Genomic DNA, 16777 nt, shown 5'->3' with positions numbered 1-16777 from the left:
GTGTGTGTGTGTGTGTGTGTGTGTGTGTGTGTGTGTGTGTGTGTGTGAATTCATCATGAACCCAAGATTTAGGGGATTGCACATAGGAGTCAAGCAAGCCTAGTTTCGATTAATGATGGAGGCATTGAGGTGTTTATGGAAGGAAACTCAGCAAATCACTCACCCTTTTTGTGTCTCGGTTTCCTCACCTCTAAAATGGGCACAATCTTATTTTGCCCATAAACTTTGCAGGATTGTTGGGAGGATCAGATGCTAGGAATGTATGTTAAAATGGTTTGAAAAGCTTAGAGAGTTAGAAAAATGCAGAGTGTTAGGCCCTGGAGATACAAATTGGTCAGAAGCAAGCATTTGTTAAGTACCTACTGTGTGCCAGGCATTGTGTTAGACTGGAGATTCAAAAATAGTTCCTGCCCTCAAGGAGCTTAAATTCTCCTGAGGGAGACACAAAGATATATAAACCTGTATGGGTTGCTTGCTGGATGCCCTTCTGACAATAACCCCTTCGCTGCAAGTCTGAGTACCTAGAATTGATGTTGTGATATCTGTTAAAGCTGTGGAAGTACAATTATTCTGGTAGTTTTCATTAGTACTGGGCAACATTTTCACTTCTCTAGTTGGGGAGAATAGGGTCAAGTCAATAAGCATTTATTAAGTACCTACTGCATGCTAAGCACTGAGCTAAGCTCTGGGGTAGGCAATGATAACTGAATAAGTACAACATTTGCATTGTCATCGTTGTAGGGATTTCTCTACCAGATCTGCAGCCCACCCATGACTTAATACATACGTCTTTGGGGAGTTGCATAGAAATTTTAATTTGGCATTGATGTTAACTGATGAATTATTTTATACTTCTCCTTTGTGTACCTTAGGGATGTTAAAATTTAGTTTGTGGCCCTTGAGAGAGAAAATGCTTTATGTATAGGAGAAAACAAGTTTGTAAATGTAGATGTTTGATAGACGGACTCTTGTAGTGTCTTACCTTTCATTCTTTAAAGCTTTTTAACACCATGAAGTAATTCTTATCTGTGTGCTTATTACTTAGCATCAAGAAGTGGTGGATTTTGAGAAGCTTGATGAATATTCCTCAGCTTTCCAAGGTCATGATGTTGGATTTTGTTGTCTGGGGACTACCAGAAGCAAAGCTGGTGCGGTAAGAAAGGAAAAATCCTTCTTGACCTTCACGTTAGAGGAAAATCTACAAGATTTCTTTTCTTCTCATCCTTTCTTCTTCCATTCCACCTACTCAGGTACTGTTGGCCACACTGAGAAAGACTTTGTATGATCTCCCAAGAGAGAATCATCATTCAGGATTCTGTGCTACTCCATTCTGTGTTGTACTCTGGAAAGTACTGAATAGTCATCCTTGGTTTTTCCCCTCCTAATTTATGTTTCTTTCTCTTTCTTCCTTTCTTCTTTACTCCCTTCCTCTCTCCCTTTCTTTCTTCCTTCCTTCCTTCTTTCCTTCCTCCCTCTGTTTGTTCGTTCACTCATTCATTTGTTCATTTATTCATTCATTCTTATCAATTAAGAAAAACTGAACAAAGACCAATTGACAATATAAACCATGCCTCATAATATATGCAGTATTTGACATCCATTGTCACCCAACCTGTCTGTTGAGAGGAAGAGAGGTTTCCTCTTTTCACTGGTAATTTCAATTAACTTGAGCTTGACAGCATTTTAGGGTTGTTTTCATGAACATTGTCTCATTGTATATAGTATTTTCCATGCCATCAGTTCATACAAGTCTCCTATTTTTCTCAATTATTTATGTTCATTCACATGGAGCAATAATATTCCATTATATTTATGGCAATAACTGAGTACCAGACTTAGCCAAATATTTAAGAAATTGCTAGATGTTTCCATGATACTCCTATTTATAAACCGTGCTGAAGTCAGAACCTTGAGGACAGGCAGGGTTGCCAGGACTGGCCTGCCACCAGGCCTGCTGTGTAAGAGGATAGGAAAACCCGTCCATAGTCACATATCTAATATTGGAAAGTTCAATCATTCAGTCAAGGAACATTCAATTAAGCTCTTACTATGTGTGAGACACTGTACTAGGTGCTGGGGATACAAAGAAAGACAAAAACACGGTCCCTTCAAGGAGTTCACATTGTAATAGAGAAAGCAACATGCAAACAACTCTGAACAAATACATAGTCAAAATGCAGATATATGTACAAAGATATATACAAGAGAAATGGGAGGTAAGCGCAGAGGGAGGGCACTGGTAGTGGGGGACATGGGAAGGCCTCTTCCAGAAGGTGAGATTAGAGCTGAGTCTTCTAGAAAGCCTGGGAAACCAAGAGGTGGAAGCAATGAGAGAAAGTATTCCAGGTGTGGGGGAGAGCCAGTGAAGAGAAATGAAGTTGGGAAATGAATTTTCATATGTGACAACAGCAAGAAAGACCAGTGTGGCTGGGTTTGTAGAATCTCTAAAGGGGGGTGGGGTTTGAAGGTGTCAGATGACTGGAAAGGTAGGAAGGGGCCAGGTGGCAAAGCCCATTGAAAGCCAGACAGAGACTTCTACATTTGATCTTGCAGGTCAGAGATATGAAACTTGTTTCTTTCAGCCCACAAACAAAACTCTGAGTGCAGCCTGAACTGGCTTAAAATGTAATTGGAAAATGTTTGACAGAATAAATAAAAATGCAATACAACATAGAGCCTATTAATTTGTGGTTTTCTAAGGCGATATGCAGCTGGCAGGAGTCTTCTTCTATGAGTTTGATGCCAGTGCTGTAGGTAGTAGAGAGCCACTGAAGTCTATTCAGTAGGTGAGTGACCTGGTCAGATGTGCACTTCAGGAAGATTTCGCTGGCAACTGAGTGGAGGAGGGACAAGGCCTACCAGTAGGCTATAGTCCAAGTGTAAAGTGATGAGCGCCTGCCCCAGGGTAGCAGGCATGTGAGCAGAGAGAAGAGGACATATAAGAATGATGTAAAAATGACAGGGCTTTGGCAACAGATTGGATGTAGGTATAGGGGTGAGTTGAAGCAGTGGGTCAAAAAATTGGGTAATAGAGTAGTGGAAACATGAATGAGGTGAATTGACCAAGCATGGGATCCAAAAGCCAGATGAGTCAGAGGTCAATGGAGTTGGTAAATGTTGATGAACATCTTAGCCACACAGAGAAAGTATTTACTGATGGGGAGACCTTGCCATAGCCCTTTTGCATGCTTATGGAGCCTTGCCGCCATGTTCCCTATAAGGTTCTTAAAGAGCCCACAACCCATGCCCCTTGGACCCCACAGCGATGCTCCGTCCTCATCATTGTAAGCCATTAGGTCTGGCCGTCATTTTTGTCAGTTAATTCTGTACCTGTCTCCTTCTCCCTGAAAATTTGATTTAGAAGTGCATTCTCTCTCCCTTCCTTCCCACTCTCTGTTAATCCTTCTCCTTTCTTTCCCCGTCCTTGTCTCCCTCCTCCCTCCCCTCTAGACTCCTTTCTTACCAGACTTTACACATCAGCGATAAAGCATCAGAACATCTAGATACAACTTAGCCCCTGGTGATAACTGAACCTTCATTAATGATTCAGCCTCAGATGATGATTCAGAGTTGTTTAGCATGATTTCTAGTTTTCCCTCTTCTCATTACTAATACCTTAGCTCAGCTCTTGTTTGGAAAGATACTCTTTTACATTTTAGCTGCAGCATGAGAGGCTTATTTATTTGTTGACATGAGGGGATCATTTAGTACACCGCAGTGAAAATGTACTTTGGGGTCCCTGTTTCATCTGCAAGAGTTAATTTACTGCCTCCAATTTCTATCTGGAGTATTGTTTGTTTCCCTTGGCAAAATTTCTTTGCTGAGGATAAAGAGCATGTGTAATGAGTAAGAAAAATATGATTCCTTCCCTCCCCCCACCCCCTTCCTGACTCCATGCCCACCTAGCTGCCCTAGAATCACATTACTTCTGTTGTTTAGAGCGAAATGGTATGTGCAGTTGAATGTGCCCTAAATTTGGGTTTGAGGCCTACCTTTGCAAGTGACTTAGTCTTGTGACCTTGGGAAAAACCTTTACTTATTAGACCCTCAGTTTCCTCATCTGTAAAATGGAGATACTTCCTGCCTCTTTTATCTCTTGAAGTTGATGTGAGTAGCATTGTGACATCGAGAATGTTGCTTTGATTTTCTGTGGGTTTCCATATCTGTAAAATGAGAGATCTGGACATAAGGTTCTGAAATGGCCCTTCTGGCTCCAGATCCTATGAAATCTGCATATGAAATAATGTGTGTCACGCTTTTTAACCATATAGTAAAAGATTTTAGTATTAATACCATTTAATAAATATTAAGTGCTTGCTGTGTGCAGGAGCAGATGCCATGTTTAGATAAGACAAGACACCTGTCCTCATGGAGCTTATAGCCAGCTAGGGCCACATGGCATATACTCTTTTTTTACTTTAATGGGCATTTGTGCAGAGCTTTGAAGAAAATTAGGGATTTTGAAACTTGGAGGTAAGGAGTAAGTTCCTTTTATACACAGGAGATAGCTTATGCAAAGGTGCAGAAAAGACAGATAAACAGCTATATGGGAAGAACAACAAATAGGCCAATTTGACCAGTTACGTGAAGGGTAGTAATATATCATAAGACTGGAGAGGTAGGTTAGAACCAGATTAAGATGGGCATTAAATCCTAAACAGAAGAGTTTGTATTTGATCACTGAAAAGAGGTAAGGGTCATATTATTCCCCTTTTATGCTTCATGTTAATTTCCATTAGAGTGTGCCTGGCACATAGTAGGCATTTACTAAATGCTAGTTAGTTGGCTGACTATTGTATCTTTACACAAGTATATTCGTGACTAGAACAAACTCCCTTCTCCACTCCACTTTTAAGAATCCTAGGGGGCCTCTAGGTGGCGCAGTGGATAGAGCAATGGCGCTGAAGTCAGGAGGACCTGAGTTCAAATGTGGCCTCAGACCAAACACTTGACACTTACTAGCTGTGTGACCCTGGGCAAGTCACTTAACCCCAATTGCCTAACTAAAAAAAAAAAAAAGAAAAAAAAGAATCCTAATTTCTTTAAAGGCTCAATTCAGGTGACATTTCTTCTGTGAAATCTTTGCTGAACTTTCCCGATACTCGCAATTTTACCTTCCTGTCATTACTTTTCAATTACTTATCTGTGTATATGTTTTACCAGGACTAAGTAGAATGTGAGTTTCAGTGGGGCAACAAAGGAGTAGGGAGTGCCATCTTTTTGTGTCTTTATATCCCTAGTATCTATAGTTGTACAGTGACTTTGCATACAGTAAGTGGTTAATAAATGTGTGTTGAATTGGAAAAAGGAAAATGATAGGGAGTCAGTGGAGTTTATTGATCAGGAGAGTAATGTGGTTGTTCACTCCAGTACTTTTGGATTAAAAATGCAGAGGCTTTGTGAAGGATAGATTGGAAAGTCAGTGAGTTGGTTAGTAAAAAAAAAAATTTTTGAGCACCTACTATGTGCTAGGCATGGTGCTAAGCACTGTGGTTACAAAGAAAGGCAAAAGATCATACCTATTCCAAAGGAGCATGCAGTCTAATGGGGAAGACAATATGCAAAAGAGTATACAAATAGGCTTTATATAAGATAAATTGGAAATAATCACTAAAGCGAGGGGCACTCGAATTAAGAAGTTGCTTAGCAACTGAGGGAGATACTATTAAGATAAAATATTTGTGCCAAGTTGTTGCTCTTAGTTACCTAGCTTAGAAGTTGGCTTTTGATTTCATATTTTAGAACATAGGGATTAGAGCTGAAAGGGATCTTAGAAATATTTAGTACTACTTCCTCATGTTAAACATGGGGAAACTGAGGCCCAGGGAAGCTAAATGACTTGCCCCAGATTACTCAGCTACTAAGTAGTAGAATTGGGATTGAATTCCCAATCCAGGGAATTACTATTTACTATACCAGCCAATCAATCAACAAAAATGTATTCAGTACCTACTATCTGCCACACACTGTGTTCATTGCTAGGAATACAAAGATAAAAAATGAAATAATCCCTATGCTCCAGCAACTTACATTCTGTTGTATCCTATTCAAGAGGCAGGTGGGAGGAGATGGAGTTAGGGAGACCTTAGTTTTGAATCTGACCTCAGAGGCTTACTAGCTGGGTGTGACCCTGGCCAAATCACTTGAATTTCCTCATCTGTGAAATGGAGATAATTATAGCATTTACTTCACTGGGCTATTATAAAGAACCAAATGTAATAATATTTGTAAAGCTTGGTGCCTGGCACACAGTAAGTACTTAATAAATGATCCATTTCCATCCTTCTTTTCTGTTGATGAAGATGATGACTCTAAGAAACTCTATTACAGATGATGTAGAAAAAATGTTGGAACAGTTAGGCGGTATAGTAAATAGAATGCCTGGAGTCAGGAAGTCTCATCTTTCTGAGTTCAAATCTGTCCTCAGACACTTACTAGCTGGATGACCCTGGGCAAGTCACTTAATCTTGTCTGCCTTAGTTTCCTCATCTGTAAAATGAGCCAGAGAAGGAAATGGCAAACCACTCCAGTATCCTTGCTAAGAAAACCCCAAATGGGCTAAGGAAGAGTTGGACATGACTGAAAAAAGAGAGAAAGAAAAAGAAATAAAAATTGTTGAGGGAGGTAATGTAGATAAGTCCTAGATTGGGAGTCAGAAGATGTAGATTTGAATATTGGCTTTTCCATTTGTCTTGTGCATGAGCTCAGGGAAGCCATTCAGCTTTGTTTTCCTCATCTGTAAAATGAGGAGGTCAGATTATATGATCACTAATGTACCTTCCAACTCTAAAACCCTATATGTAGTATCCCTAGTGCCATAGAAATAGAGTGCCTTTATTAGGATTTTTTCTTTTAAGTGGGTTTTCATTTGAGGAAGGAAAGAAGGATAGTGGTTGGACTTTGGGATATATATGTTAAGTCCTTTGCTAAATGTGTCTTTGCTTCACTTATTATGGCCTAGAAACTACTCTCTCCCACATTGAATAGTTTGTGTTCTTTATTTCAAACAAACAAACAAAAATGAGTTTAAGGCCTTAATTTTTTTACAGAAGTGTCTTGGAGTGTGGCCTATTAAACTAAAATTTGAGGGTTTGTGTCTTTTATGTATGTGTGATTGTTGGTGGTGGGGAGGGGGTAGATGTTTAGTAAGGTCCTTTCAAGTCAGCTCCCTTTCTTTGAACAAATAGAATCTTTCGCCTTCCAAAGGGTTGTGGGAGTTAGGCTGAAGCTTGCACACAAAGGCACCTGTGAGGCGTCTCAGGGCTCACATTTAAGTGTGAGTTCTAAGTCTTTGGGAGCTGGCCCCATTAAAGAGCCCTCGCCCAATTTGGCTTTGAGATTCCTTCTCCAGCTAAAAGGCCATGCGTCAGGGTGAGGGAAATGAAATTCAAAAATCGAGTAGGCATAGTGGGGAAAAAACCCAGCGGTGTTTCTAATCTGCTTGGGAGCTCAGTGGATTTGTAGAATTGTGGATTATCAGGCCATTGATTGCTAATAAAACAATATTTAGCTTTGTCCCCAGGACCAGCAATGGAGAAAGGTATGGGCACCTTGTCAAACAGGCCCCATTGAGCGGGGATGATGGGTTAAGTGTGGAGCTCCAAGTGGCAGCGTGGGTGCTCATCCTCCTAGGAATGGTTGTCAGTTGTTAGCGAGGCCAGTGAAAGGAAGGACGCCAGCGTCTGATGGCTGGGGTAGCATTGATGTGAGGTAGCGGACTAACCAGATTGAAAGAGTCCCATGGTATTTATGTCACTTTAATTTTCCTCCAACAATCGGAGACGACAGCACTCTATTAACAAGAGGCTGATCCAGAACTAAAGCTAAATAAATTAGGGTCTCTGTTTAATCAAAGTGTCCCTTTACTGGCCTTGGATTAACAGAGACAGCGTCGGTTTAGGGGCTTTTGATTGGCTGAGCCCTTCCCTTTTTCAGAAGTGGATAAAAGACAGGGAGTCTTACCACAGACACCGACAATAATCCTTCCAAATAGTGCCCCTTTAAAAAAAAAAAAAAAGTAGGAATTAATATTTCACCCACCGACTTTGGCAGTTTGGTGCATAAAATGTCTGATTCTGAAAATCAGAATTCTGCTAGTGGGAGGGAGAGTGGGTAAAGAAGAACAGCAGAAACAAAATGAATCTTTGTGTTACCGAGCAAAAACTAATGGGAAAAACTTTTAAATTGAAGAAACCCTTTTAACTGAGTTTGTAACTTAGGTCCCTGCCTAGGGAAGCCACTTTCCTGACAAGGGTGGCTTGGATCTCAGTCTGGTTTGCACAACAATGATTTCAAAATGAATTGGAGTCCATCTAAGGCAGGCCAGGAAGTGTTTAAGATATAAGTAGTTTAACCTTCCTTAAAGCAAGGAATGTCCTGTAAGTAGAAAGTATATATGGATTGAACTGGGGGTCAGGAGAACTGAATGCCTAGTTGTCTGACTGACTAGTTTTACAATCTTGGGGGAAGTCCTATTCCTAAATCTGGGACTCAGTTTCCTTATCTGCAAATTTAGAGGATTGAACTAGATCATAATGTCTTAGATTTGGTGCTGGAAAGGACTTTAGAGGTCACCTGTATCATTCTTTGTCTTTGTCCCTACTGCCCCCAACGATTCCTTTTTTGGACTAGACTTATGATTGCACTGGCAATGGTTCTCAAAAGTGTAGTCCACTCACCCATAGGGTTCCCTGAGACCCTTTTAGGAGGTCCACAAGGTCAAAACTGTTTTCATAATAATACAAGATATTATTTGCCTAAAATCTTCTCCTCTCTTTTCCAATGACATATTTGTATGAAGCAGAATTTTCTTCAGGTATTTCAACCAAAACGACACATCACCACAGATTGAATGCAGAAGCAGATTTGAGGATCCAGCCATCTTCTATTAACCTAGCAAATTAAAGAATTTTCAGAAATCTGTAAAATAATGCCATTTTTAATCACTAATTTTTGTTTTGTTTTGTTTTGGAAAATATAGTTACTTTTCACCAAACAAATTACATTACTATGTAATAGGTTTATTATCATAAATGAAGTAATTAATATTTTTAAAAATGTATCTATTTTCATTTCTAATATGGTAAATATAGATAGATATTACTCACATAAACAGAAAATTTTGGGGGTCCTCAATAATTTTCAAAAGTGTAACGTGGTCCTGGGACCAAAGACTTTTAAGAACTGCTAATGTAGGGAACTCTTGGGTCAGAAAATTCTTTCCTCCAAGGCAATTCAGCACCTTCTCTGTAACTTAGAGAGTTGCCTCAGTCACCAAGTAGGTAAATGATGTGCCCAGAGTCCTGTAGCCAGTATATGTCAGAGAATAGACTTAAATCCATCCTAGGGAGGGAGACCTATTTAGTCTTCTTGTTTCCTCCTTCTATATAAAAGGTCCATGATAGACACTGAATAAATGTTTGTTATTGAGTTAATCTAATCCAGCTCATTCACTTTATAGATGAGGAAAATGAGGCCCAGATTGTCTAAATGACCTTCCCAAGGTCATAGGTAATAAATGGCGAAGCCTAAGATTTGAACCCAGGCCCTTCGACTCCAAAGGGCACGAACACCTAAACTTAATTTTTGGTCGTAAGTATTATCTATGTAAAAGCAAAGAGGTTGACTTTCAAAATAGTAACTTGTTCGTCATTTTAAAAATAATATTATTCAATATTAATAATATTAAATTAATATTAATTAATTAGAATTAGACATTAGAATTAGAATTGACATCTCCCCACTGTAAGGATTCAAAGCTATCATAGTAAATGGGGTTGGCTAACTTAAGAAGGTACATGAAAATTGACATTTGAGCTTTATTTTTAGCTATCTCTTATTTATGGGATATTGTTTATGGGATACCAGGCTATTGTGATAACAACACTCATTCTAAAGAACCAAGGAAACGTTTCTGTCTAACTTTTTTTTTCAATTGTCCTTTCTTTGGTTGTCATCCTGGCAATGAAGTTCTGTTAGATTGGCGGTTTATTTTATTTGTTACCACATGAGACTTAGAGGGTTGGACTAGATGATCCTAAGATTCTTTCCAGCCCTAAATCTATGGTTCTTTGATCTTCCTCCCCCGTTTGCATTTGGCTAGTTTGCTTTCTCAGTCTGCTTCAGATTTTTTTTTTCCTACAGGGGTTGTCTTCAATGTGTATCGAGATCATACCATTCTGGTTACTTTGCCCTGGGTCATGTCAGAGGCTTCCAGGTAGCTGAAGATAGTTGTGTTTCCTAAATCTTCTGTCTGGACTGTACTTCCCCAGTTTTTTCAACTGTTCCCCACAGGTTATGGTTTGTAGAACCCTCCTCATTCTAGTTTCCTGCCTCTGGGCAAGTTCTCTTTGTTAACATCCTTCTTTAAAATGTGATGCCCATAATTGAACAAAGTATGCTATATGTGGTTGTGCTAGCACAGGGTGGGATTATTTGAGAAGATGGTCTTAATTCATCAAGTCAGTCAAATTTATTAAGCATTTATTAAGTGCCTACTACATGCCAGGCACTGTACTAAGCACTAAGGATTAAAAAAAGGGGCACACACACACACACACACACACACACACAGTCTATTCTCATGGAGCTCAAAGTCTAAAGAAGGAGAAAATGTGTAACTATGTACAAATACGATATATTCAGGGTAAATTGGAGATGATCTCTGAGGGAAGGTGGTGACATTAAGGACTAGGAAAGGTGTCTTGTAGAAAGTGGAACTTTAGCAGAGACTTGAAGGATGCTGGGAGCAGAGATGAGTAGAGAGACGGCTACAGTTATGGAGGACAACCATTAAACATTGATTTGAGTCAGGAGATGGGGTACTGTTTGTGGAGAACAGCAAAGAGGATCGTGTCCCTAGATCACAGAGTCTGGGGACAAGAGCGTAAGGTATAAGAAGACTGTAAGAAGCTTATCATTTAACACACACAGTGAGCTTAGAGAGGTCAACAAAATACAAGATAGCTGGAGGTGGTAGGAAAAAAAATGATAAAGACTAAAGAACTGGAAAGTTCCCTAACCCTTAGTTACTTTTCCTGGGCCTCTTATGTTTTTCTCTATCATCTTTCTTTGGTTTTTCCCTTGCAGCTGTTCTTTTTCTCCTTTCTACTCAAGTTGGCTCTCTGTCTTGTTCGTCTATACTTGGATCCTTTCTTCTTTTGAATTTCAGCACTGCCTTTGGATGTAGCTTGGGTGCAAGCCAGAAACAAAGACTAATCTTTAAAATGAACCAAGAAACACGATCCTAACTCACAGCCACTTGGAAATCACCCTCACATCTTTTATTCCTCCCTCAGGATGGATTTGTTCGTGTTGACCGGGATTATGTGTTGAAGTCTGCAGAGCTGGCAAAAGCTGGAGGTTGCAAACATTTCAACTTACTTTCATCTAAAGGAGCTGATAAGTCAAGCAGTTTTTTATATTTACAAATTAAGGTTTGTCTATGTTCCTATTTTTATAAACTGTTAAGAGACTTGGCTATTCTAAATGATTTGATGAGTAAATCTAGTCAATGTGAATTATGATGACCTTGAATTTTTACACTTATGAAGAGTATTTTACTGAAGGAAAGGGGTGTCTTTAGCTTTGGAAATAATTTTAAGTTACCTTACATTAGAAAATATCTCTCCAGACTGACCTCTAGTGTTTATTTAGATTAGTCATTGAGAATTCTCATCTATTAAGTGCAGCAGCTTAAGATTGCATTAACTTTTCTAATAATTTCATCACACCGTTGGCAAATGGTGAGCTTGTGATCAACTAAGACCTCTTATTTTCAAATTAACTCCTCCTGTCTTCCTCATCCTGTACATATGTAATTGACTTATTAGACCTAAATCCAGTTCAGGTCAGTAAAAGATCATCTGACCAAGAGGTTTTTACTAAAGATTTCCACTCGGCCCAGCCCTATTAGGTAGTTGGTAGCATTCAGGAGGGGGCAGCTAGGTGACTCAGTGGATAGAGCACTGGGTCTGGAGTCAGGAAGATCTGAGTTCAAATCCAGTCTCAGATACTTACTAGCTGTGTGATCCTGGGCAAGTCAATTATCCCGTTTGCCTCATTTCCTTATCAGTAAAAAGGGGACACGCTAGAGGAAGAAATGGCAAATCACTCCACTATCTTTGCCAAGAAAATCCCATGGACTTTGTCCATGGGATCGCATAGAGTTGGACACAACTGAACAATAAAGCATTCAGGAGCCACGGTCCTTCACCCTGGAAGAACTGCATGGTATTGTTTCTTTAATTGACATCTGTCCCATTGTCAATGAAAATTTTAAGATAAAATTTTAAATCCGAAGCTCAGTGCATTCTCAGAATGAAAACTATACAGTCCAAATAATTTATAGGTATGAATTCCAAGGAGCAAACGGATTATTTTTTTATTGTTGGCATAAAACAATTCAATGGATAATTTAGGGGAAGAAAAGAAAAAAAAAACATTCAGAGCTAAATGCATTAAGATGAAAGGAATTCTGTATTTTCTCAAGTTTATGTAGTGTTGCTTTCTTGGGACCATTCTTAGATTTAAACATTCATAGAATTTCTTATCTTGGAATGAAAGTGGCTATAATCAGTGGCTCCTGAAGCAACATCTTTTCTGCTAGATCATTTTGATTGAAAAATTTTTTCCTGAGGAATCCTATAAATCACTTTGCCTAACATAGAGAACTGGAGTTTCATGGTTTCATAAAATTCAGTTCTCGAAAGGACCTTAAAGATCATCTAGGCTCCCACCTTCATTTTACAGATGGGGAGGTTAAGGTTCTTCAAGGTGAATGGCTTGAGTCAAGGTCATACAGCAAGTCAAATGACAGAGCCTGGGTTAAGACCTGTGTCAACTGACACCCAGGAAGACAAAAACCTCAAGGGCAATGCCCTCAAAAGATGGCACGTTGGAGCAAATAAAGCAGCAGATGGGGAGTCATTACTAGCTGTGTAACCCTGGGCAGGTGGCTTAAAGACTTAACATCTCCGGGCCAAAGTTTCTTCTTCTGTAAAATGGGGATAATAATATGCTTCCTTCTGGTCAGGTTTGTTGAGGAATGGTATGATGGGTGTGTGGGTGGAGGAATGGACCTACTGAAATGGTTCATGGACTGAAGCCACTGGTCTGGAATATTAGTTTGAGACTAAAGAGACATATTTATTTGTATTATCGTGCACTTTTCTTCTTGTTTTTGCACAATCTCTGTGATTTCCTCGATGCAGGGAGCTCCCATCTAAGAACTTTCTATCCCAATGCAGATCAGAACTCTCTCTGTAACTTACAGTCTAACACCCTTGCCTAGGGCTACACTTACCTAAGCTCATACATGGCCCAGAGGTTGTCAGAGACAGAACTTGAACCTGGGTCTTCCTAACTTTGATGTCAGCTCTCTGTCCACCACATCACACTGCTTTAATGTGATATTAGCCTCCAACTACTGACCTCTTCGGCTTCCTTTAAGTCCCAGCTAAAATCCCACCTTCTACAGGAAGCCTTCTCCAACCTTTTTTTTGGGGGGGGGGGAGTGAGGCAATGGATGTTAAGTGACTTGCTCAGGGTCACTCAGCTAGTAAGTGTCAAGTATCTGAGGTCGGATTTGAACTCAGGTCATCCTGACTGCAAGGCCAGAGCTCTATCTACTGTGCCACCTAGCTATCTCTTCACCTCCCCCGCCCTAACCTTTCTTAATGCCAGTGCCTCCCCTCAGTAAATTATTTCCTATTTATCCTGGATATAGCTTACTTTGTATATGTTTGCATATTGTCTCCTCCATTAGATTATAAGCCCCTTGAGGGCAAGGACTGTTTTTTACCTTTTTTAAATATCACCAGTTCTTAGCACAGAGTCTGACATAGGTTAATAAATGTTTATTGATCAGAAATTTATCAGAGAATTTAAGAACTGGAAGGGGCCCTCAAAGAAAACTTTGTCCAACTCTTTAGAACTGAACTTTTAGTAGGTCAGTTAATCTCTTTGAGCTTCCATTTTACTATTAGGGATTTGGATGTGGTGGTCTTTTCCAGATTTAAAATTCTCTAATTTTATATATTCATGAATCTGATCAAAGTCCTATTTGTACCAGGGCTCCATCATGACACGGAGGAGACCTGGGGTTCTTACACATAATACTGGTGGGACCAAAGATCTGGTAGGACCTCTCCATCTGATTTGCCAGGATGACTTTGTTTTGAGTCTAAACTTAAAAACTACTGATTTTTGAGTCATCTTTGCTGTAGACTGTGCTTCTCATCCAAGAACTAGCTTGACTAAATGAGGAGAGACTCATCAGTAGCAGGTGATGAATTTCTCAAGTCATTTACTAAGGCACAGAGAGGCTGTAATCTGTGTTGGTGGGCGGTGTGCCCACATTGCTGTAGTCATGAATCCTTGGAATATTGAAGGAAATGAATCATAGGGATAACTCAGACTTTTGGAGACTGGGCACTCTGCAGAGGGTGAAGTCATTCTATCTTGAGCTCATCAGAGTAGAGCAGGGAGCACAGAGTTGGCTTTGAGTAAATACTGATGATTTATTTTTTTTAGGGTGAAGTAGAAGCCAAAATTGAAGAATTCAACTTTGATCGGTACACAATTTTTAGGCCTGCGTAAGTATTACAGTGCTTCATAGACTTGCCTTCAGGACTAAATTAGGCTTTGGAGGAAGCTGATACTAGCTCAGATGTTTTAATGTCCAATCAAAAGCAGCAGCTAATCTTTTATTTTGGGAATGTCATAGTTTTTTGTACTGTATAATGGGGAGCTAAGGAACATCTTCAAGTCCTAGATAAAGCCAGGGATAGGAAAGGGTCATTTTGATAGTGTCAGGAACTTTGGGCTTGGACATTCCACTTGACTTAAAAAATTAGATTTTTTAATCCTTGTCCCTCCAGGCATTCACCTGGCTTTTATTCTGGTCTGTCTGGTTCAGAAATGGACAACAAGTTAGCCAAGACAGTTTATTCCTTTAACCCCCTACAGCAAGGGTTCTTAATGTGTGTGTGTGTGTGTGTGTGTGTGTGTGTGTGTGTGTGTGTGTGTCTTGGACCCTTCTGGTAGTCTGGTAAAGTCTATGGACTCCTTTGAATAATGCTTTTAAATGCATACAATAAAATACATAGGAGTACAAAGGAAGCCAATTAAATTGATATACAGTTGTCACTATTTAAAAAAAAAAAAAAGAATTCATAGCCCTCAGATTAAAAACCCCTGATTTAAAGAGAACAGGGTTAAGGAGAACTACTCCTTCCTTTCTTTCTTTGGGCAGGGTGTTATTAGTTTGTCTTGCTGATGTCCCTTCCTTTGCTCTTGAGAGAAAGTGGCATAAAGATGCTTTTAGAGTAGTTAGGAAATACTTGTTGGGCATTATTAACTGTCTCCTTAATTTTTTTTCTTGATGCATTAGGTGAAATCTTGTATCCAAATTCTATCTAATTATGTATTTTATCCTAATATCTTGGTTTTTCTTCTTGTATATTTTAGAGTCCTATTATGTAACAGAAAAGAATCCCGCCCAGCTGAGTGGTTGACCAGAAAATTCTTTGGTTCACTACCAACCTCTTGGGCCAAAGATTATTCTGTACCTGTTACAACTGTTGTCAGAGCAATGGTTAATAACCTAATAATACCAAGTGACAAGAAGATGGAGTTGCTGGACAACCAGGCTATCCATAACCTTGGGAAAGCATAAGACCTTAACAAGCTATGACCACACTGGGAAAAATGCCTTTTCTTTTTAAATGCCTTTGACTCTCATGTCATAACCAGATTGATATTGTAGAACTATATCGTTTACATATAATATAATGTAATGATTTGAGGCCTCTTGGTGGAACAGTTGATAGAATTTGGAGTCCAGAAAACTTGGGTTCAAATCCTGCTCTAGACATTAGCTATGTCACCCTGGGCAAATCACTTAAATATCTCTCAGCCCTAGATTCTTCATCTGTAAATGATTATTATAAATAATAACACCTACCTGACAGGGTTGTTATAAAGATCAAATGAAACAATATATGTAAAGCTCTTTGCAAATCTGAAAACACTAGATACGTATTCGCTATATTATTTATCTGAAAAAAAGTTTATTTTAGTAATTCTCAGCCTCTTTTTTTTTTGAGGCAATTTCATTTAAGTGACTTGTCCAGAGTCACACAGCTAGTAAGTTCCAAGCGTCTGAGGTTGGATTTGAACTCAAGTCCTCCTGACTCCAGGACTGGTGCTCTATCTGTTGCACCACCTAGTTTCCACCCCCCACTTCTTTCTTGGAGGCAATCGGGGTTTCCCAACTTTTTTAAATGTCAGATTTCATGGATCTGACCCACTTATTATACTTGTGTTATCAGCTATTGAGAAAATATCTAATCAAAAAATCTGCTATGGGACAGCTAGGTAGCGCAGTGGATAGAGCTCTGGCCTTGAAGTCAGGAGGACCTGAGTTCAAATTCAGCCTCTGACACTTGACAGTTACTAGCTGTGTGACCCTGAGCAAGTCACTTAACCTCAATTGCCTCACCAAAAAGCAAAAAAAAAATCCACTATGAATTCAGTGATACTTTAAAATGATTTAATATTTTTATTAATAACAGCATATATATAGTTTTTTTTAAAATAGCAATTTATATGTGTGTGAAACATGTGATCTATGGAAGGTAGGTTTATTTATTTATAGTTTTGCATGTTAATTCCTTTATCCCTTGCAATGAGTCTGTGGTCCTCTGGGGGCCTGCAGTTGAGAATTAGTGGTCAGGTCAAAACTTAGTGGTCTTCTCAATCCATTAGAATCCCAAAT

General features: G+C 39.3%; 1 protein-coding gene across 2 annotated transcripts in view; it reads left to right on the top strand.

Annotated features, from left to right (window-relative positions):
* Positions 1 to 15919, top strand: part of HTATIP2 (HIV-1 Tat interactive protein 2) — a 17795-nt gene extending 1876 nt beyond the window's left edge. For both annotated transcript variants that reach the window (XM_027852519.1, XM_027852518.1), the window contains exons 3-6: positions 1046 to 1153; positions 11298 to 11435; positions 14533 to 14594; positions 15469 to 15919. In XM_027852519.1, the coding sequence (XP_027708320.1) occupies positions 1046 to 1153; positions 11298 to 11435; positions 14533 to 14594; positions 15469 to 15676 (516 nt within the window). In that variant the 3' untranslated portion in view covers positions 15677 to 15919. The remainder of the gene's footprint in view (positions 1 to 1045; positions 1154 to 11297; positions 11436 to 14532; positions 14595 to 15468) is intronic.
* Positions 15920 to 16777: the final 858 nt, after the last annotated feature.

The sequence above is a fragment of the Vombatus ursinus genome, unplaced genomic scaffold, assembly GCF_900497805.2.
Source record: "Vombatus ursinus unplaced genomic scaffold, bare-nosed wombat genome assembly UNPS02009770.1, whole genome shotgun sequence".
Taxonomy (NCBI): Eukaryota; Metazoa; Chordata; class Mammalia; order Diprotodontia; family Vombatidae; genus Vombatus; species Vombatus ursinus.
Note: the sequence above shows the minus strand (reverse complement) of the source record. Positions and strands in the feature narration are given on the sequence as shown.